Source organism: Amia ocellicauda, chromosome 18 (assembly GCF_036373705.1).
Source record: "Amia ocellicauda isolate fAmiCal2 chromosome 18, fAmiCal2.hap1, whole genome shotgun sequence".
Classification (NCBI taxonomy): Eukaryota; Metazoa; Chordata; class Actinopteri; order Amiiformes; family Amiidae; genus Amia; species Amia ocellicauda.
The window spans coordinates 21,772,311-21,794,973 of NC_089867.1; the positions used below are offsets into that span (position 1 = coordinate 21,772,311).

Below are 22,663 nucleotides of genomic sequence, written 5' to 3' on the forward strand. Positions count from 1 at the left end.
CATTTTCAAAGACGGCAGACATTGCATTGAGGTGGACATCTTGCTTTCACACCCAAAATCACTGCCTCCTTCTAAATGCCAGAGAACAGATCAATGTTTATTCCCCCTCTTTAACAGCGAGCTGACACAACAGCCAATTAGATTTGTCATGCCTGTGCCGTTTGCTGATCTCCGGCAGCGTTTTTGTTGCCTCTCTCGGACCGACAGAGGAACGTGACACACACCGCTCGAGTCAATTTCATGTGCCCCTTCAGCGTAGACTGTTTAAGTTGCTTGTCTCCCCCATCTGCTCTGCTCGAGGCCAGATGCCCCCAATTTATCACCCCCACGGCCTCTTTTAATTCTCTCCCTGATAAGCATGACTCTTTGCCCTTTCACTTGCAATCGGCTCGTGCTTCTACGGGTCAAGTAGGGCAAAGACAACTTCCCGCCAACCCAGCTGAGCTCAAGACGAGTGGGATTGAAAGTGGCTTACACGGTACAAGGATGCATAAACACTAGACAAGCTGGAAAATAAGGTTATTAAATATACAAGAAGTGAGTGTAATTCCCTTGTCTTCAAACATAATACGTAGTATTTAGAGGGGGAAGTGTGAAAGACTCAAAACAGGACGATTAGCATTCAGCAGATCCTCAAATAATGTCCAAACCAGCGAGGGCAGGAGCACAGCGACAATGAGAAGAGATATTCAGATTGTGTGGCGCTTGTGTGTGTCGGATGTTACTCATCTTGTTAGGATCTTTCCGCACCCTCTATCAGAGACATGGTGCAATCTCTGGCCTAATAAAACCATGTGGAGCATTTTAACCACTTCCTGTCACAAAAGATGTGCATCAGAGCAACTACATGTTAATTCGATAGAAATTACCCTGGAGTATTGAGCTGTTTATGCGCCTTGTTTAATTTATATTATACACAGAAACACAGATCAGGAAAAAAGCCTACGTTACCAAATGCAGTATTGTTAATATTTCCCAGTCCTTGCACGTTTTTTCTTTAAAATCATTGTTTTCTCTCACTGTTTCTCTGCAGTGCCCTTTAATTGGAGAAGTGATTTTGCTGTTGAGAATATCAGTGATCTCTTACACAGCTACAGTCCACATCTTTTACAATTTCTGGGCCCTAATTTGTACATGTATACACTACCGATTGAATGGACTGATTACAGTTTGAAGGACCTTTCAAATGTCTGTTGGACGAGGAAGTGAATTCTCTGCTATATTGTGTGAGCGGCGTTGTGGAATTACACATTTAAACATCAGTTTGCCCCATGCCAACGTAACCTAACACAATCACAAGAAGCGCTATAAATTAGACAGCTCTCAGTGGGTGTGAGTGCTTGTGTGTGTGTGTGTGTGTGTGTGTGTGTGTGTGTGTGTGTGTGTGTGTGTGTGTCCTGCTCCCACATTCGCTGCTCTTTCTCACCCAGCTGTTTATAAACCCTTATTGTTGAGCTATACAAACAGAGCAGATGGTGAGCTGGTTCCAAACACTGGTTTCTTGTGGCAGGGTCACACCCCCACACCACCCCTTCCTGTGACCCCTGGCTCAGTGACAGCGTGGGGGCAGAGGGGGTGGCGAGGAAAGCAGCTCCACGTCTCCAGCCTCCAACTCCCACTCCATCCACACCCTGCACGACAAACTGACTAAAGAATTCGAATGACAAGAGGGCCTTTAGTCCATCTGGCTTGTCTGATTATTAGTATCGTATTGATCAAACACCCTCATCAGGGGTTTTTTATGGGACCCCAGCGGACTGATGTCCAAAGAATAGCATGGCAGTTCGTTGTATAGACCTCCTGGATAACACTCTCCATAAATCACGCCCTCTCGTTCAGCAGTCCAGAATCATTCAGCCGTCAGTTTCTCGCTCTTCTCCCGTGATGTCGCACTTCGGCGTCCGTCAATCGAACGCTCTCTCCCCAGCAACGCGTTTCAGAGTGTTTTTAATGACCAGAGCCAGTAATACATTCACCTCACTCTCACAGGCACTAAAAGTAATCGTCTCTTTATTATCGACAGTCTGTGGGAATACACACATGCAGCACATCACAACGCCTAGACTAGAACAGCACAGAACGCACAACTCTTAGTGATTCGCTTTTCTTTTTTCATCCATTTCCTTCGTGTTTTAAGTTCAAACTGGATTACAAGTAGTCACCTTGCAGCTATATTACAACAGTAAAAAGAGCTGAACTGGCCCCACACTGGAGTGACGGCAAGCCAAGAAACGTATAAAGGTTGTCAGTAAAAATCTGCAGTGGCTGGCATTGGGATTCAGCAGGATTTGACTTGCAGCGATGCCAGATATAAATCAGTCTCAGGGCTTCCTTGCGTTGGACCGGTCCTTTCTGTGAGCACCTGATAGCCTCCAAATGCATGTCTGGACAATACAAACCTTTCAGAAGAAAGGGATAATACAAAGACTGGAATACTTACTTGAATATCGGGTATATGAATGTGTCTTACAGCGTGTTTAAACCACATAAAGATGTCAGTGTCATTTCACGTGTATCATGATTTTCAAACAGAATATGGAGATCCTTGGCTTTCTGGTCTATCCTTTAGGTTGTCATTAGTCTTTGTTCTCAAGGTCTACTGTTTTCTACAGGACGCACACTACTCTTTTCCTATCAAATAGTATAGTATGCACCGCTGTTCCTCTGAAATCTACAAACAGAATGGATAGTAGTTAATGCTTTTTCTTTTAGTGCCCCAACGACAATCGATATCTCGGCCAGCGATTGCATCCTTGCACATCCGAGACAGAGAAGTAAGTACGACACAGAATCATTTGGTCAATATATTTAGCTTGTCTGAAATTACAACTCCAATGCCTGGTCGATACTGCACGTTCAGTCGGCCACAAACACACGCCAAGGTCATTAAAAATGGGACCGGTGAGATCAGTAAAGCTGTCAGTAAACACCTGCACTGTGATCAGACAAGAAGTGCATGTATATGGTGTAAAAAAGTGACAATCGTTCGGTGTGCCTCATAATATAGTCTTTCCTACACTTGAATAATTCAATAGGATATCAGAACTGCAGATGTAGTGCTTTGGAAACAGGCTCTCAATCTCTGGATGTGGCCCAGCCCCAGAGATCCTGCTATAACAGAAGTCTGAAGGCTGGGTTTTCAGTATCTGATTATTTCCCCCCCTCAACACTCAGCCGGCCTTCACCCAAGCATAAAAGGGCCCAAATGAAAGAACCTTAATCACATCTGTATCATAGTTATTGATTGCCTGGTAAGGGAAATTAATCAAGCCATTCACTTGAGATAGCAAATCAAAACCTGAGGCCGTGACAAAATGGCAAAGGTCAATAGTTCAGTAGATCTATAGATCTGATTTGGAAAGTAAACGATGCAGAACACTTTGTCAAATCGATAGTGCGTATGGATCGGTAACACACTGCTGATGTACTCGTAAAAGCTGAATCAACCATGTAATTATGTTTTTGCTTAAATGCTGTGTAAGGTTAACCCTTGGTGTCCAATTCCCCAAAATCCCAAAAGTGTCTCTGTAAAAGATCCTGCTAATATCACTTTAATAAATCCCTAAAGTTGATTTGCATTCATGCGTCATTACTGTGACTGTATGAGAGCGATTCTACAGGGGATTGTGGGGAATGTAGTCAGGGGATTCTTGCCTCAGGTTTGCAATATCTACACAATGAGCATCACAGCTCCTGTCGGCCAGTTAAAATCGATCATTTTCATGGTCTTGCTTGCTCTCCAACAGAAGTCAAATGGCCATGATGCTTTAACCCTAAAATGAAAGGGAAAGGAGCTTGTAATACTTTATTCAGTATGTGTTGACCACAAATTTCCACTGAGGGTAAAAAAAAAATACTAGAATACCACAAGAAACACAAAGGCCAATCAGAAAAGAAAAACGTTCTGTAGCAACAACTGGTGGTAAAACCTTTGAAAGCTGCCTTGAAGGATCAGATGAAAGTCCATGGAGATCATAGAACAAACAGCAAAGGCAACAGCAAGCTTAGCACCCTGTTAATAACTGTACAAAAGAGTCCCTCTGTGAAGTTATTTACAGCACTTTTATATTTACCAGTCATACAGGAAGTGGGGGAGTAAAATAAAACGCATTCTTGTTGTGCTCCCTTTCTTACCGCTACAAACGCAGAAACAGCTGTTTTACAAAGATACAGTTTAAGACACGCCTCATACATCTTAAATAAATTAACAAAATTAGCATACACGTTTAAGAAAAGTGATTTCGTTTTGCAGCCTCCAACTTTGTCATACTTACAGCCAGGTTACACCTATGGGAGCTGTCGTGATCAGCAACCGATTTATTTCTGAAATCTGGGTGCACTGAATCAGAAAATAAACAAAATCCTCGACTGGATTGAAAGTAAATATATAAAAAAGGTTCTGTTAACCCGGGTTGATTTGTGTTGTCGTCGTCGTCGTCGTTTGCGTTTTTTCTCCTCGCCCTCTCTCCACTCGGTTGTGTGGGTGCGTGGGGTCTGTGTGGATCTGCCCTGCTCTCTCAGACGGTGATGAACGACCCTTGATCGCTGTTGGCCGACTCGGGGTCCACGCAGCGGCCCCGTCTCCGGGTCACCCTCCTGTTGCGGTGAAATTTGGCGTAGCAACGGAGGCCTGGCGGTGTGGGGCACACAATGTAAGAAAGGAAGCAAAAGAGAAGAACAAAAAGGAAATAAGAAAAGCGAAAAGCCATCAATGCACACTACCATTCTGGAATTTGTTAAAAAAATACATAAGAAAAACTCAGTCCGACAGAACAAAAAGGATCAAACCCATTTAATAATACGTGTCTTTTTGCCTCCCATATTCCAGCTGTGCCACAGTTGTTTTCTACTCAGGAGGCTCTCCACACTCACTGTCCGGTATTTGCGGACACGCACATGCACACACGCACTTCTCCTCCTCACCTTCCTCACACATGCAGTCGTCGTAGCACTTGTTGTTGAGCCCGCGGTTGTGTGGTTTGCACACGTGTTGGCGCAGGTCACAGCAGGAGCCTGAGTGGGGATGACGAAAACAACAACAGCAGCTGAGTAAAATCAGGTTAATAAACGGACGGATTAAACGTCTTTGGCAATCTGGGAAGGTTTCACGGGCATGACAAGCTTGAATGTAGTCGCTTGCTTTCATATGCTGGCGTTGTACTTGTGAAATACAAATGCGGCAGCTCCTCACAGAAACAGCTGCTTAAATAGTGCACGAAAGCCACAATTGCAGAACTATACCGTTGGTCCAGGGGGGAAAGTGTTAATCTTGGCCCACTAAATGTTAAACTTCTCCCTGTGGCCGGCGTCTGACAGGACTCCGACGTGTCCTTTCAGGTTAAGAGTCACGCGTGGAATTGATTTTCCGACGGACAAAGGTCGTCTTTTCGTCTTTGTCTCGATTATAAAAGATTATTATCCCAGATATGCAACTCCTAATTTATGGTATCAAAGCTTCAGAAAGGTCCTGGAGATACATCTGAATAACTCAATCAGAAATAAAATAATTCAAGCAGCTCTGTGAAATAAATCGAGTTCCTTATTGACCGAACAGGAATGAAGATAAATCATCGGACAGGATATTTAATATGACTTTTATGATTCTTGAAGTGCAAAGAAGTGGAAATCTGGGGCAGGACTCGGTGTTGGCACAAGGAAATGTTTTTGATTTATTATTATAATTATTCCACTCTGACCTTTACTAACTCCTTCCACAGTGCTAGCGTACACATACCAAACTTCACACAATGATACTTGATACCTAATAATAGGTTGCATTTGCTTTTCTTGCATCTTTTTGTTTTGGATAAGATTAATACTGATTATTAATTATTGATTTATATTTCAGCGATGGACTGGCATCCTGTCCTGGGTGTATTCTTGCCTTGCGCCCTATGCCTGCTGGGATCGGCTCGGGCGTCCCCGCGACCCTCACCAGGATTAGTGGTTTTGAAAATGGATGGACGGATGGATGGATGATTTATATATCCAAATGCCATTGAAAACAAAGGTGGAAAATTGTGATGTCATACTGAATATTTAAAGATTGATACAAAATAACAAATCAGTAGTGAGGGTTTATAGCCACTGGAGCAGATGTATTTATTTATATTATCATAAAATAATGGTCATATACAACACCCTATAAATAATGTATATATTTTTCTCATTATTGAATTTATTATTACTATTAAACAAGAATCCTTCTGCCTCTACCTACTATCTAGCAAAATGTCAGCCCTTGGTATAGGCTTGGTATAAAAATAACAATAATAAAAATAATATTTGTATAATAAAACACAAAACAAATGTGATCAGATATGGTTGTGAAACCAAAGGGAGAATTAAGATACTTTTAACTTAAATTGCATCAATAAAACTCCCCGTCTTGGATCAGAGCACTGCATTCCTCGCCGGGGATGATATTTTAAACGCTCCACCGAGACGCGAGATAGCAGTCTGAGGAAGCGAGCCTCAGGACAGACAAGCCTGAGTTCGCACGCTGCACTGCTGCGGTGTTAATAAGAAGCATTCTGTATCTACACCCCGGCGCCGGCACGGCCTTTGTAGATAAGAGGAGAGGGAAAACACATGCACATAAAAAAAGCGGCAAATAAGCGTCCCGGCTCGCACGACGCATTCATGGAGACCGATATAAAATGCAAATCTGGACGCGTGGATCTCCCGGATACTTAATAATGCTCGTAATGAGTGATGATCGAACTCGGCAGGGGCTCCCATCGCTCTCATCGCGTTTCCGTCTCTGCTTGCTGTTGTGAAAGCCGGTGATTGATACGGTGCGGTATGTTTGCGGTAACGGTGGTGGCGAGCAGCTGAACACTTCCACTTCACTTTACAGCTCTATATAAATGTCAAAATTATAATAATCATAATTAAAATCTTAGGGACAATCCGAAGTGCAAATTCCTGTGACTCTGGACTCCAGCTGAAGTGAGTGCAGTGGCTGAGGTGCTGGGACTGGACTTGGCCGGTGCAGGAGCAGGGGACTGGCCTGAGGCAGCAGGCCCGAGTCAGACTCACCGGGGAGGCAGTCCAGGTGGTGATCGCAGGGCTCGGCCATGGCTTCCGACTCCACGGTCATATTGACGTTGCTCAGGTTCTTGCTGCGCCGTTTCTCTGCGCCACAGTTTAGAGGGAGAGGAGCACATTGATTATTTAAAAGGGTAACCCTGTTCCTTTACGTGCGAACATGGTTGTTGTCATTGTTTAACTGTAGGCAGAATAAGCACACATGCTCCCTAAGGTCAACCGAAAAGACAAAATCACACCCACTGACACGATAGGGACAAGAACGACAATCAAAGGGGAGAAACTGTGAGTTAATGTGTAACAACCTCTCGGCGTGTGAACGAATGTCTGTTCTTTGCGGTTTACCTTTCTTCTTTAAAGATGGCCAGGTGTCCACTGGCTTCATGTCCTCATAGTCTGTCCAGTCGAAGAGCGCCATGTCCAAGGTGGGCATCACCTCACCCTGCGCCCTCGCCCGGCTGTGGCCTATTCTCTAAAAACAAATAAAAAGGAAACGGTGATATAAAATGGAAAATAAAACATAATCCCCCTAGAGAAAGGCCAGGGAGTGAACCACATCTCTCCTCATCTGCCTTTGCAGTTGAGCTACTGACACAAAAAGGCTGTCGTCTACCAACCCAGAGGAAATTATACTTTAGAGACAGGGGACCACAGTGCTCTCCTCCTTGGATATCTTTAAGATGAACGGCAGCCTTCATAATTAAAAGATTGCGCCCAAGATGAACGCAGCTGTTGAAAAACTACAAAGGTGAGCCGGAGAAAAATGTATTAATATTTTATTCTTATTGTTGCATGAGGTAAAACGGAATCTGTTAAACGAATGTCATCATCCCTAACACAACCATAATACACAAACTCAAATAATAAAAAGAAACAAAAGTGTCACACCACCAATTTAGCGATAGGATATCAGCTATTTAAACACAACCTTTAACTGATCAAAGACAGTGGGGCAGATTGGTTTCTGGAGGCACCGAGCAGATTGTCCTGTAATTTCCAGTGGCCTCGTATATCACGTGCACGCTCCTGTCGGCGCCCGGATGGAACCGGTTCTCTCCACGGCAGCCAGGTTTTGAATAGCGGCATACAATTCATATCAAAGGGGCCCGGGGAGTCTCCGGGGGACGTGTGTGGCGAGCGAGAGAAACGACAGGGCATTTTAATGAGGGTCGGAGTGACTGACCCGTGTCACTCTCCGTGTCACCAACACATGTCGACACCACCGATGTCAAGCTGGCCGTAAAATTATGCGCCACCGAGGCCCAGGGAGAAGAGGCCGGGCCACACGTGTGAATAGAAAATGGTAATCTATCTTGGAGGACACGGAAGCGGCAGGAAATGCTCATTAAAGAACCAGCTGGGAGATTTACTGGAGCCTTTCGAGACTCGGAACAGCCGGTGAAAAAGTTCAGTTAATGAAGAGCTTCACAACATTTACACTTAGGTATTGAACGCTTCACCCTGAGGGCTCTGTAGTGTCTCATCGTAGCCTGCCCATCACATGCTGAGCAGCAAGATTGTCTTGGTTGTTTTTAAACCCCCCCCCATCCCCAAACACACACACAGTTTATTACTTGTTTGTAATACAGGAAGAAAAACAAGATTAAAGCCCATTTATGATTTGAAAATAAGATGTTGTGACAGATAGAGCGAAGGGTGTGACAGCGTAAATAACTGCGACAAGGTAAACACACTGACAGATGGTGGTCGGGAGGGAGAGCAGCTCTGCCTTTCTTAGCCGAGTCGGTGAGGGCAACCACCGCGGCCTCGACATGCACCCTCCCGAACCCTCACGAACCCCGGGACTGGCGCTGAGCGGCACAAGTGTTGGGGATCTAATTGCGAGTGCGAGGAGACCAGATGTTAGTGCCATCCCACGTTAAAAGAAAACGGGAAAAAAAAAACACAGAGCAGATTTTAATTAAGTCCTCCCGGCTGGAGTCGATTAGCGGCAGGGAGTCGCACGCCTGTTCCCTCGCGCCGTGGCGGAGTTTAATTAGGAGTTCAAAGGGGTTTGTTGCTGTAAATGCGCAAGGGAGCACAGACACATGCCTCAGATGTAACTGAAGAAATAAACACGCCGTTTCAAAGCAGGGTCAGCGCTTTACCCTCAAACGTGTACATGTCTACTACATATCCGAACAGATGGGCCCACAGGCGTCTCTGGGGCGGCGGCGTGTGGCAGGCGTGCCAAGCAAGACGACGAGAGAAACAGGCACTATGGAAGACAGGCGATGTGTAGACAGACGCCGAAAGGGAAAGGTTCTCGCAGTTCGACAGTCCGAGCGGTTGAGAGGTACCTGTGGTTTCGTGGAGGCGGGGGGCAGTACCGGGAGCTCCTCGATCCTCGCCACTGTGGTGACCAGGAAGGTGCTGGGGCTGACGCCGGGGGTCGGGGTGGGCTCGGCGGTGGGGGGCGCGGCGCTCTCCGAGGGAGGCTTGCTGGGGGGCTGCTCCTCGAACACCTCGCCCTCCTTCAGGACGGAGCCCAGCTCTGGCTCGGGGAGTCGAACTTTAGAGAGACAGAGACGAGGAGTCTGTTTAACATTCAGAAGAATTTCAAAGTAAAAATAGTAACAATTGGGGATTACAAAACCGAATACAACCAAGACCACGGACAGGGTGGAGGCACTGGCAACCCTAAGAGAGTGAATGGTGTTCGGTGGGTCTCACCTTTGGCGTGCCTGGCTTTGTCCTTCCTCCCTCCGTGTTTCTTGTGCTCCAGGTGGTGGCCGTGTCTCCTGCCCTTCAGGCTTCCCTCGCTGCCGGGGGGGTGGTTGTCTCGCTCGTGGAAGGGGATCCCGAAACCCAGAAAGCTGGCATCCCCCGTGCTCCCTCTGCGCTCCCCGGCGCCCACTCTCCGCTCCCCGGGGCCCATCTCCAGCCTCACCGGGCTGAGCCCCTCCAAGCCCATCCCGTCGTCCTCGGGCCGGCCCTGCAGCTGCGGCGCTCCCCGGGAGAGCAGCCCGGCGCTGGCCTTGTCTTTGCGCCCCCCATGCCGGCGATGTTGTCCGCTCCGCTGGGGCCACAACTCCAGGGACTGGAGGGTATTGGTGCCCCCGGGAGCGGGCTGGGCCAGGGCTTTTTTCACGTTTCTAGATCCGGGCTCGGCGCTGTCCGAGAGTACCAACGTGGCAAGGAGCAGAGTGGCACACCGACACCAGGAGAGAACCGCCATCCTGTTAGCACCGTGCACCTGCTGGAGAAGAACAAGGAGGTGTGAGAAAGATTTGACTACCTGTCCAAAAGTGCATGTGTGGATTAAGGGAAGCTCTTTTGACATGGCAGACTCTGACAGATACGGTCTACAGATCTTTGCCTAGTCCTATCATCTCTCCATGTTGATGCTTCAGATGTCATTGGTTAGGCGGATATACTGTTCTTCTCCAAGAGCACAAAGTGAAGTCAACAAAAACATTTCTTGGGTAATAAGATTTCAGGAAGGTAGGAAGCACTAAATCAAATCCGGTATGTTCTATTTGAACACTATAATTTATATTTACAATAAGGCATGCATCTCCATACGTTTTCAAAAGGCGCAGATACACCACATCAGTCTGAAAGCACGTATATATCGCAGGCAGTGTGCGAGAGGAAAGAGCAGCGACCTTGTGCCATAGAAACCCACCGAAGATCTGATGGCTGGGACTGAAGCCAAAGAGCTAAAAGTGGGAGAGAGACAGAGACGGATCTATTCTGCTCAATCTCTGTGACAAGAACCTGCGCTGAAAGGTTCTCATCCCGAGCACCCGAACTCTCACTCCAGCCCCAGATCACTGAAGCTCGGGTAATACTGGGAGGAGTGGCCTGTCATCTCCCATTACTCCAGAATCTGCCCAGTTATCGGGATATCCCAGAATCCCTTTCTCACTCCCTTAGGGACCATACCAATAACAAGACAAGTTAGTAGCAGGGTTTCTGCACCAGCAACTACAAAAAAAGGATTAAAATGGCACGCAATAATTGTACTCGAGGTCCTTGGACAGTCATTAGAGAAAATTACAAGCATTATTGCCTAGATGATTTCATTCAGAATATACCTAAAAAGAGGCACTTCAGTTTTCAGGCACCATTTTACAATCAATGCCTGTAAATTGCATTGAAATATTTTTTTCCCATTTAGCCATCATAATACAAAATACTACATAGGGAGAAAACTACCTTATTAACTGACTTTATATAACCACATTCAAATGTCTATAGCAGCATAGATCAGATAGGATAGCTGTGTTGGCTTTTGGCTGTGCAACACTAGTGTTTTGATTAAGCAATTTGTCATTCTGCTCTTTTTACGAACAGAATTCCCAGGCGACGCATCGTGCTTTTCTCCTGGTAGGAATTCAGTCCTATTTTAACACCAGGGACTGTGTTTGTCCGTGGAATTGATGTCTCAAGGAAGGAGAACAACACACTCAGGTTTGATATGCAATCTTGCTGACATGAACTATGGAAAAACATTAATCAGTCACTCTTGTTTAAGCATATATGTCATGATCGTCAGATTCAGTACCAGCGAATTGGGAAGTCAACAAGACGTATAATGACTTGTGAATCACTGACTGTACTTTATTTGAAGAACCAGTACAGAAAAGCGGAGGAAAAATAATATGGAACCCAATAAAAAGGTATGGTGCTTCATACTCGGAAAGTAGGAAATATATGAAGTCAATTAAACTGCTGACTGATGTTTCCACTTCAGTCTTGGTCTGGACACATCAACAAGACATTTCAATTGTTTCATATAATTTGATTTATGTATAAACACAGATGAATGAGAATAGCACATACTCAATAACTCCCGCCCAATGACAGCCAGGGAGGAGATCTCTAAAGCAGTAATCATTCTTTGGGAGATTGGGTATAAACCAGAGTTTCAGACGAGATCTGCCCTGCTCCCACAAACTAGTCTACGATTAAAACACAAGATTTTGTTTCAGGCAACTTGGTGAGAGAGAGAGAGAGAGAGAGAGAGAGGAGAGAGGAAGTGGATGACCAAAGAGTGCTGTGATTCAAAGCTCCAAGCCACTTTCAATATGAATGTTTTTTAAGACTCAAAACAGAAGGGGCAAAAAGAGCAAGGATCAATAAAATCAGGCCAAGTGAAACATCGGCCATTGTGGCACCCAACACAGGCGAACCCCGGGCAGTTTGTCACTCGATGCAGAAGGTGGCTGGAGGAACACGGATGTCAATCCACTCTGAAGCGGTCAGACTTCCTCCCTGTGTGATCCCCGCTGCCGAGGAGAAGAAAGCTGATTTTCCCAGCTGGAGACGTCAGCAGGTATTGGAAATCGATAGCAGCCGAGCGTATGATGTTGTATCGAGTCGGCGTCGTGCGGTAGGATGTGGGTCAATGAACAGCACAGCCTCCTCACTTCTCCAGTCTCTCCGCCTCGGGAAGAGTGTGTGTGTGCGGAGTTTGTGTGCGGGTCTGGGTTAATACAGTGCCAGGAAGAGCAGACGGAATCAAGGAGGGAAAATAAATAGACTTTCATGACCTGGCAGACATCTGAGAAAATGTCAAAGCAGGGGAGTAAAAGAAAACCAAAGCTAAGCAAACAAAGCAAGAGAGAAATATGCTCTGTTTTCAGTAGTGTAGGAAAAGGACTGGACTCCACATCCTAATTTAGCAGTTAAGTGTAAATGAGACTCCTGTATCCTAATCTGAGGAGCACAGGGGGTTGTTGTGCCAGAAAGTGCCCAGTTGCTCCCCCTATTTCAGTCATGTGCTACACACAATGTTGGGCCAGTTGAGGTGAAAGGTCAGTCGACCCACAAGGACAGAGAAGAGGTTAATCTGGTCTGGAGGAGGAGGCTGGGAGGTGCAGATGACAAAGCTGAGGCAAATGAGGAACTCTGAAAACGGAAGAGGTAAAAAGCCTGAGAACCACTCACAACACAATACGCTTTAACAGAAACCAAACACTGCCTGTAATGGGAATTATACAGGTTGTCACAGATTCATTTATTAGGGATTAGTTGAAAATATACAAATGCAATCAGAAATCCAGCCACGCAAATCGCATTCTCTCAAGGTCCCATTCACTTCGGCATTGCTGCTGCTCCGTCAAGCCTGAAATGCCCGGGCTTGTGAAGACAAACAAGATGACCAGGGCTCCATCGTTAACATGCATCCCACTGATGAGCAGCTAGCCTGCCGAGATCTTTGTGATGTTCCCCCTTGGAAGATCACAGGCGTTCCCGGAGAGAGACCACGAAGAATGGATAGGTAACATCTGGAGGTGGCTCGAAGCGAATGGTGTCCAGACCACAGCTTCTCACATTAGGCAGCGTGTGGAAGAGAGAGGCAGGGGGTGTCCTCAAATTGTCATATAGAAGAAAGCTCTATAAGCTGCACCCCCCTCAACAGACAGAGTACAAAGGCACTGCCTACGAGCATGGCTTCTTCCTCACGGTGTTCACTAAACAGCACAGCAGCACTTCAAAGATACACACACCTCTTTGTCCGTCCACAAGCGGTTTCACAGTTACCAGCGGTGAAACAGATGCATCTTGTCAATCTGTATTTGGAAAATAATAATAACCGAAGAGTAAGGAATTAAAGCACCTGGATTGGTCATTCAAGTGTGGAATAGAGCAACACAAAACGGCATGAATCTCTTTTAGGATTAAATGGTTCTTCTGGTTATGGTTCGAGACTCTATTCAATGTCAAGGATAAAGGGACCAAAGCGAGATATTTTCCGAAACTCAATTTGACTTGGAGACTAACCCATCAAAAGATCACATCCTGGGCAGCTCACCTTCACCAGCAATGTCATTCCACACAGTCTACGAAGTCCAAAAGTTGGGTATTGTCAGTGCTTTAACTGTAGGAGAGACGCGATGAGTTGGAGGACACAAACTGTGTTCAAAGTCAAGTCTAAAAAGAAACAGAAAAGCACACCATACAAGTTTCATTTTAATATAAACTGTCATTCCAGGGCTTTGGGCTAATCTGGAATCCCAGTGTGGGGTTCTTGTCTTATTTTATTTCATATGTGGGAATGATTCGCATGTGGCGAGGGAATGGGGGTGACGGGTGGGGGGTGGGCGAGAAATAATGGAATTTCTCACATGACTGATTAGGATGTGAAGCTCCTGGGATAAAGCGATGGCGGGCCAACATCGGCATTGTGCGCTACAGTGTGAATGGCGCACAGAGATGAATGGTCAGTGGATGGGCTGGGGGTTGTGGGGGGGGGGGACGCCTCAGCGGGAGGGAAAGAGGCTGTGTGAATGGGGCCGCGGCGCGCTCCATGGCTGTGTGGCGGGACTCAGGACTGCGCGGGCCCAGCAGCGCGGACGGCATTGTGTGCGTTAATGACTGTAGGGCTCCACCTGCTGAGCACACGTCTCGCAATAACCATCTGGTCCCGAAATCTCTAATAGCAACCGGTGCGGCGGCTCTAGGCCCGCAGCCCATGCCCAGCAGCCACAGCAAAAACCATAAAGAGAAAACAAAACGAGACGCACACAAAAAAACGAGAGCCTCGCTCCCTCTGTGCGTCGCACCGCCTCCGCCACGGCCCCGTCACAATTCAACAGGAAACCTAGGCAGCAAAGACAATCCCAGCAAATATACAGCAGCCCAAATTGGATTTAATTAGGTTCTGGTCAGATGAACGTCATTCAGAGAGAGAGATATTTGGACAGATTTGAGTTTCCTTAGCCTAAGTCAACTGTCTTTTGTGTATTCCCTTCCCCAAAAGGGAATAAAAGGACTGTTTTCCAAAAGCTATTCGGCTCATAAACATCTTGCGTCTTTCCTGAGAGCGAGCTGGCAGTGCGATTTGAAGGGGGTGTTTCGGCTGGTCAGCGTGCAGCCCACTGATGTGTCAAACGTGCTTTTATCACCTATTCACACCACCATGTAGAGGGAACCTACAACATCTGAGGTGCAATCTAGCAATCTGGGATGTTTTGCATCAACATAGCAATCAAACACTTCAGGGTAAGATAAACTAAATTCTAATAAGAATAAGCTAAAACAAAAACGCTGTCAAACACATAATTGAGAATTCTATCCATGATGTCATTTTCTTGGCTAACATAAATAGAAGGCAAAGAAGGGAGAATTAAAATAATGATAATGACAACAAAAATAACGCTTTAATAAAAGATTTTCCCTAAGCGTTTTATCATTCGTTTTGTGGACCACACATTTACTTTGTATTCACCGTCCTTTCCAAATGCAAACGAAGCGTTTCAAAATGTAAAAAACAATGATTTCCCTGGCTTAAACGCTTCGATGGGCACCCATTTCTCAATAATGTGGTTAAAAAGAAAGAAAGACATCCTTACAGCAAGGATTAAATAATACAATCTGAAGAAATGAGGACAGAAGGGAGAGACTGGGGTGAACAGCCACAGTGAGATGCGATTTCTGCGCAGCGCCCTGCAGGACGGAGGAAGACGTCTCAGGGATCAGGTCCATCTTGGTTCTTCTGCCCCAAAGACAGGAGGGCGAGCTGAGAGCTGCAGAGGTTGTTCTCCACAGCAAGCAGATTAGACACAGCGAGGGACAGGCGTGGAAAATTGGCCAGGCCGGCTTTGTGCTTCTCGCTGAGGACAATAGTTCGACACAGCGCAACAAACTACACAAAACAAACAGACAAGCAAGCTTAGCCCTTTATCTCCCAGAAATTCACTTGATAACTGTATCAGCAGGAAAAAAAACAGGGGTAACGAGGCTCTTCCCACGCCGAGGGCAGGCACACAAAGATTAAGACGTGCATATCAAACAGTGGCGACGCCATGAGTAATCAATGGTGCTCTCGCTCTCCACACTGCCGGGAAGTGTCTGCAGGACAAACGGGTTCAAATCTCAAACTCTCTCCCTCTCTCTCACTCGGCCATTTGTATCCTTTCTCCAGGTATCAAAGGAAGATTGAAAACATGAGTCAAAAGGCAATCAGCTTGCATAGGCAAAGCCTGGGTAAATATCCTGTACACTCTACCCCATTGTCAACAGGAGGGACTTCATCTGAGTACAGTCGTTTATTTGCAATTCATATCTAATACACATTAGACTTGGAGTCGCTCAGAACAGCTTAGCTGCTAAAGCTGCCATAAGGACAGCCCATCTGCCTCTAAGGGTGTTCGCTGAGAGATGTATAAATCGTGATTTTCGCCCTCGTTGCAGCAGGTATGACAGATGCCAGGTACAATTTAAAAGCGCTGCCATTTGACAACAACATCACAGCCTGCCTGAGATCTGATACTTATCATCCACTTAAGCGTGTCTGCAATTTGCACACAGCAGGCTGCCACTGGATGCCGACTCCAGCCCTCCCTAATGAGCCGTGTTATTTTAATTAAACCGTCCACTTTGAGGGACACGCAGTACCGAGATGATCGCTTTATTAGGCAAGTTGGTAGGGATCGTAAAGAGGGACTTTTGATAGTTGCTGGGGCTTTAGTGTACTGGCCTGTCTCATCTCAACTGGAGTGGAAGTACAGCTCATCCCTGTACCATGAGGTGATTGCACTCATGCTAATGTAGTACAAACATTGCAAACGGCACTGCTGGAAGAGAGACAGAGCTACAGATGCTCACAGAAAGACTGGGCTCAAGATTTCACGTAGTCACATCCCTAATAGGGCTTTTCCAGTTAACTGTTAAGCCTTGCAGACAGCTTCACAGATAATGCCTGCCCCTATTCCCACAGCACACTTTAGTGCGTTAGTCTAGATAGTCCAATGAACTTAATGGCATGGCTATACCCACGACGCTTTCCCTGCTCAGCCTCCCCGATGGCGACACGCACTATTCAGATGGACTGTTTTGCTCACCTCCACTGCTCTACTTCTGAGGACAAGGCGTGCTTCTGAATAGGCCTCATTATGGTTGCCTGCCAACAACTACGAGTCTGCTAAGAATTAACCTCATTTGATTAATTTTCTCCGCTAGCTTTTCAGTTCTTCAAGCTCGCCCGTGTCACACTGCTCGCTATATCACAGCACAGTACTGCTGCAGTCGGCTCAGAAACTGTGAAGAACACCGCTCCCAGGGAGAATATTTATCTTTTGCTTTCGCTCGTCTTCTTTCTCCTCAAAGCTGCTTTCCTCAAAACCCTACGCTATAAAAACACATAAAATCACCCTCCAGAGATTGTAAATTGTATGGCCATTAGGTCTGAATGAGCACAGATTTTTTTTTTTTTTTAAGGGAAAGTGTCTTGCGAGGCAAACAATCTTCAACAACAAAGCCTCCACAAAAAAAAGCAACAACGGGCAACATCAGGTTGGTCTTAATTAAATGATGGTGGTAATTAGATTCACCCTTTATTAGAAGCTGTTGAGAAAACATCTGTTTTCAGCAGATGCTGGTCTGTCATAATCCATAAGCCTTTCGTATACTTTCCATGAGAAAAAACAGAAGGCACCCCAGGTGAGAGAAAAAGATATTGCACATTTGTCTTCAAATACATCACCGAGGACAGGAAAACACAACGCGGTTCATTACAATACACAGATGACATCCACAAGAATAAATAAGATGATCTCAGCCAAGGTGGAAACTGACACGAACGAAACCCCTTCCTGAGTCTAGTGAGAACTTTAAAGTTTGATGAGAGGACAACCTTGTGGGTACCTGGGACGACACATATTGTTATCAGCGTGTGGTCAAGATTGAAGATTGTGGGAGACCGAGGCGAGACAGACAACCCTGCCTCTGCCACTGACAGTTACGTAACAAACTGAATCGCTTAGTGCGTTTAACTGCAATGACTTAAACCCCGATTTAATCTATGCTTTGGAACCACAGTGCTTAAACATACATCGGCCTTTTAAAGAAACTCTAAGAGATCGTTTTTATTCTTGTAGTGCGGACGCTCACATCACAATGCTGCCGTCAGAGGGATACACTGCAATGGTATTGAAAAAGTCCCTGCGATAAACAGCGCCAGACACTTTGCCATGTATATGAAGGTACATTTGATGGCCTAACACTGCTGTACTGATGTGAATAGGCAAGCTTTCTCTGCACTTGAACCACATGCATATCAGAAAGCTATAAACCTGTGCAATTCCTCACTCTACTCTAGCAGATCAGTGCCCCTGTGGTAAAGAGGCCTGGGACTGGGTCACATGTGTAACACTGTATTTATTTTAGATTCAATTAACACATCATCAGCAATGATGTAGGTATGAATATGAATAATAGTCATTTTATATTCACTTTTAATTGCATTATCGCTGCCTTCCTCCCCCTGCCCCAAAAGATCCCCTCAGGCAAACATAGTAGTTGAATTAGAATTACAGAAAGGCAGCTCTTCGTTTTAACATAAAGTAAACATTAACATGATGAATGCTTTTGCAAAAGAGAGAAACATCTGCCTTGATCTTGTTTTTGAATTATTATTCTCTTTTACTTCACATGTGTATTTTACTGTTCCAATTAGACCTTTTTTGGCATTCAATGGGTTTGGCAAAGGAGCTGGGCAAATTAAATTAGAATTATATTGCATATTGAATAAAGTGAAACAGGCAGTGGGGGGACAGCGGCAGGGGGTCTCAGCCTGAAGGTGACACACGATATGATGAAAAGATAACCATGAAAGCAGTTAGTGGATACAATCTTAGTATTTGAAAACCGTAATTCCCTGTTGTAAACTAATTGCAAGTTTCATCATCTTGCCAAGGCTGAACTTGATCTATTTCATGCAAGTATGAAAGCTCGTCACACTCGGTAATTGAATAATAGGTGGTTAATATTGGGGAAATTGCTGCTACAAACCAAATCGACTATCCTATACGAAACGTAGATTGACTATTTAACTTTTAAAAAATAAATAGTTCAATTAAACTATTTAAATTGCGTTAGGCAAATGTGGACGCTATACTGTATATGTATATATTTTAATAGATTCTAAAAAAACCTGCCAATACAGCGTTAAAACATTACTTTTATTTAATATTATTATTATTATTATTATTATTAATAATAATAGTTCATGAGGTGCCGAGTTAAACTGATTTGATGTAATCTGCTAAACACGACTATCTGCTGTACAGATCTCGTATCAGTATGTAAAGGAATAATATTGTGCCTGTGGTCCGAGTTGACTGGAGATTGAGTTCATCCCAGCGGTGCTCCCATGGCAGATCACAGTGTAACCCGGGCGGCAATATAATACATAAGACGGCTGTCTGATCAATGGCCCTGTACCTTTGGCTGCCCCGGGGCATTATTATGCACAGATACATGACGTCCCCGTTTATTGAAAAGGCGAAACAATATCAAATTGATATTTAGTCATTCGATAAGCAGATCCTGGCCGAGTAGTGCTTCTTTTTTGTCTAAAGGCACAATATTTAGCTCAATTATGTCGAAAATGTAGAACTTTAATAATAATAATAATAATAATAATAATAATAATAATAATAATAATAATAATAATAATGCATAAACAACAAATGAAAGCCAGTTAATCGAACACATACACAATTAGACCGATTTCCTGTTCATAATTTTTATTATTGGAAATAAAAGTATCGATGCACATAAAATGACTTAGGTTGCATTCTGGAAGCAAGCAAACAAACAAACAAACAAAAAGACCTTAGTAAAAGCCCGAAGCGAGCTCAGTGTGAAGGAGGTTTCCAAGAAAGACAGGGTCCCCAGTACAGAATTTGTCATATAGGATTTCTTTCCAAATGGGCTGCATTCTATGGCGCTGCATTTGGCACGAAAATGCGCACAAGATCTTTAACCACTGTGCCAAAGCGAATGGCCTTCAATGAATGACCCTAATGAGATATTTAATTGTGTTTGATATCATGTTTAATGTCCAAGACTCCTATGATGTATTCTGTTGAGTCCTGCATCGGCAGCTTTATAAGTTCCTTTTAATATCACTCATATAATAATAATAATAATAATACCAATGGACATTCTAACACAATGCAGAAAATAATCACCGCTTTGCTATTTCGAGGCTGAATAAAGAGTCATGCCTTCAAACCGATATTAAGGAAGTAAACGCTGGCGAATTCAAGTGGCTGCGAGCTTTACATGAATGAGGACACTAGTCATTAGCATGGGGTTACATATCACACAGTAAGCACGCCATTATTTGTATTGGCAATGCATGTTCAAAACAGTTTCCAACAGATTCAGTACATATTATAGGATGCCATTCTTATTTCCACTCAATTCAATTCTATATACAAAATGTATCACAAATATGGACCCTGAAGCTTTTTGCTCGGGCTGTGTAATCCAATACAGTACCTGTATTTCTCCTAATATTCCAACACAGCCTGTGTGTTAAAGTGAACATAAAACGTGGTCCTTAATGTCCCTCAGTAATGTGTAACAGAGCAAGCCTTCAGATTGGGGTGCTGTCCACTTTGTGCCCTGCGGTCCTTGCGTCCTGTGGTTATTGAAAACGGATGGATGGATGGATGGACGGCACGTTGTGCATTGTTTTATTCAGTTTAATCATTACATTAAAATCCTAAACAGGCCTAATAAATTGAGGACATAAAAAAGTAATAGAGGTTCAGCTTCTCGGCTGTATTAGTATTTAGAAATTGATAAGTTACATGCTGGAAATGTTTTGTGGTTTTATTTTAAATTAATGTATTTGTCCTCTCTCTTCTTTCAAATATATGGTCATCACTGTAGACCAAACCCATGCAGCTCAAGACCAGCAAAACGGACAGCCCCTAGCCCCGACACAAAGTCTTATTATCTCACAAGTTAGCTTTCTAGCAGCGTTGCGATTATGGTGCGATTACAATGTGTCCATGTTTCCAGTCCGTGTCCGTCAATTGATCAGCAGCAACGAGCAGAGCATCTGTCCGGCCGACCGCTGGCTGAGCGACGCTGATCCGACGTGACTCCTAATTATTGAATGAAGTAATTAGCTCCCGTGTCGCAAAGATAATGTGCTTAAATCAAGAGCAGTCTGGAGTCGAGACACCAAGTGGGAAATAAAGCACTTTTTGGGCGGAAAATCGGGAGTGTTTCCATGTAGTGTAAACAGTGCAATCGCAGGTAACAACTGAACATTGCGGCAGCGTTGCAAAAATGTGGCAGAAACGTTCGGGATACAAAATGTATTATAACAACAACGACAACATACACATTCGTGCATAAAAAGTAACTTTAACCAAATAATCTTAATAATACCAATCATCATCATCATCATCATCATCAAAGCAATCGCATCCTCCTTACCCGTGACTGGATTCGTTATCCCAGGCGGTAAGTGTCGGTCGGACCGGTGCAGAAGATCCAGAGTTAGGCTGAGCGCACGGCGGGAGTGCATGTGTGCGTGCGTGCGCCCGCTTATTATATCTGTGCGCGCCCCCGAGAGAGACACGCGCGTCCCTGTGGAGTGGGGGGGGCAGGGGGCGCGCCTGGAGTGGGGAGTGGGGGGGGGACTGCTCGGGACAGGGAACAAAAGAGACACCAGTGGTCCACTCGGGGACAAAGGCGCCCCTTAATGATGCGCAGGATGTCCCAGTGACTCGGGGAGGCGGCATGTGGGAGAGCACAGCGTCGCAAACTGCACCCGGGGCTGGAAACTAAAAATCTGTAATGTAATTAGCCTCGCATAATGAAATGCCAAGACGCTGAAGGGCATTTATCATGGATGGAAACCACATGAAAAGGTGCTAATGACACCGCTTACCAAAAAAGACAGTCTTTGTGAGCTTCTTCAGCTGGTTCACAGTCAGGGCATGACAGAAGCATAGCAGGGCACAGGCGACACCGGCGTGCCCGTTTTACAAAACGCCAATCGTTTATGAGCCGGACAGTGTGGCCTTTTTTAATTAAATATTTATTTTATTGATTTATTTAGCCAGAAAATGAAGCCTGTATCATTTATAAGGGCTTATTCTGTGATATACAGCCAAGGCCATTGCGTTTCAGACTGAGACTATTAACCTAGCTTCGCCTGTGACCTGGAGAGCATCTTAATGCAGGGGTTAAAAACGCCCAACTGCTTTTCTGTGTGTATCACTGGAAGACATTTGTATAAAAAAGAACAAAACAAACAATTAGATCCATTTTTTTCAATCACAAATAAAAGATTTTAAAATAAACGCAGCTGAGCCACAGCATGCTCTGCCCTACGAAAATGCAACGAAGATATAATTAGACAACAAAAAGATGCCTGGACATGTATTACTTCCCTGCTCAGGTAATAGGACACGGCGAGCTTTAAACAGCATTTTAAACCTGTTTCACGCTGGCAGTATCACTATATATCGCCGAACGCAATGTTGCACAGCTCTTCCAAGTTGAAACATTACTCACACACACTCGTATTGCAAGTGCTTTGCTGTGGAAACCCTACCAGTCGGTGATGCTGTCTCCTCCCTCCTTCGGTGGTGTGAATAACAAACGCAGTCCAGAACCCCAGGGCCGTCCAGGCATCACCAGGGGAGCCGGTTTGGGCAGCTAGTGAGCACGAGGTAATAAATCAACCGTTAATAACGCAGACACATGCGGAGATGGGAGCACTCCGGCGAGATTTAATCGCATTTGCTGATTATACTGCTTACAACTAAGAAAAAGGTGTCGTTTTGTGTTTCACTCTTTGCATTTCCTTGTTCTGGATGCAGGGGTTTCGTTTGTGTAGTTAACCAAACAT

The 22,663-nt window shown here is 44.9% G+C and overlaps 1 protein-coding gene across 2 annotated transcripts; it reads right to left on the reverse strand.

Moving 5' to 3' along the window:
• Positions 1-3,791: 3,791 nt before the first annotated feature.
• Positions 3,792-21,336, reverse strand: draxina (dorsal inhibitory axon guidance protein a). 2 transcript variants are annotated; one of them, XM_066691371.1, is made up of 7 exons: positions 21,241-21,336; positions 9,724-10,246; positions 9,351-9,562; positions 7,396-7,522; positions 7,042-7,137; positions 4,924-5,013; positions 3,792-4,630 (listed from the first exon to the last, which is right to left on the reverse strand). In XM_066691371.1, exons 2-7 carry the CDS (start codon positions 10,226-10,228, stop codon positions 4,518-4,520), a joined length of 1,143 nt encoding a protein of 380 aa, XP_066547468.1. In that variant the 5' UTR covers positions 10,229-10,246; positions 21,241-21,336; the 3' UTR covers positions 3,792-4,517. The 2 variants fall into 2 exon arrangements, with proteins under 2 accessions (XP_066547468.1, XP_066547467.1); XM_066691370.1 differs by having other exon boundaries at positions 9,724-10,249.
• Positions 21,337-22,663: the final 1,327 nt, after the last annotated feature.

Bases quoted from the DNA above. Each gene is read 5' to 3' on its own strand.
- draxina (XM_066691371.1), bottom strand. From the start codon at position 10,228: ATGGCGGTTCTCTCCTGGTGTCGGTGTGCCACTCTGCTCCTTGCCACG. The intron at 7,523-9,350 runs GTACCTCTCAAC...ATTTGTTTTTAG, and splicing joins CCGCCTCCACGAAACCACAG to AGAATAGGCCACAGCCGGGC. The intron at 4,631-4,923 runs GTGAGGAGGAGA...CCACACCGCCAG, and splicing joins CGACTGCATGTGTGAGGAAG to GCCTCCGTTGCTACGCCAAA.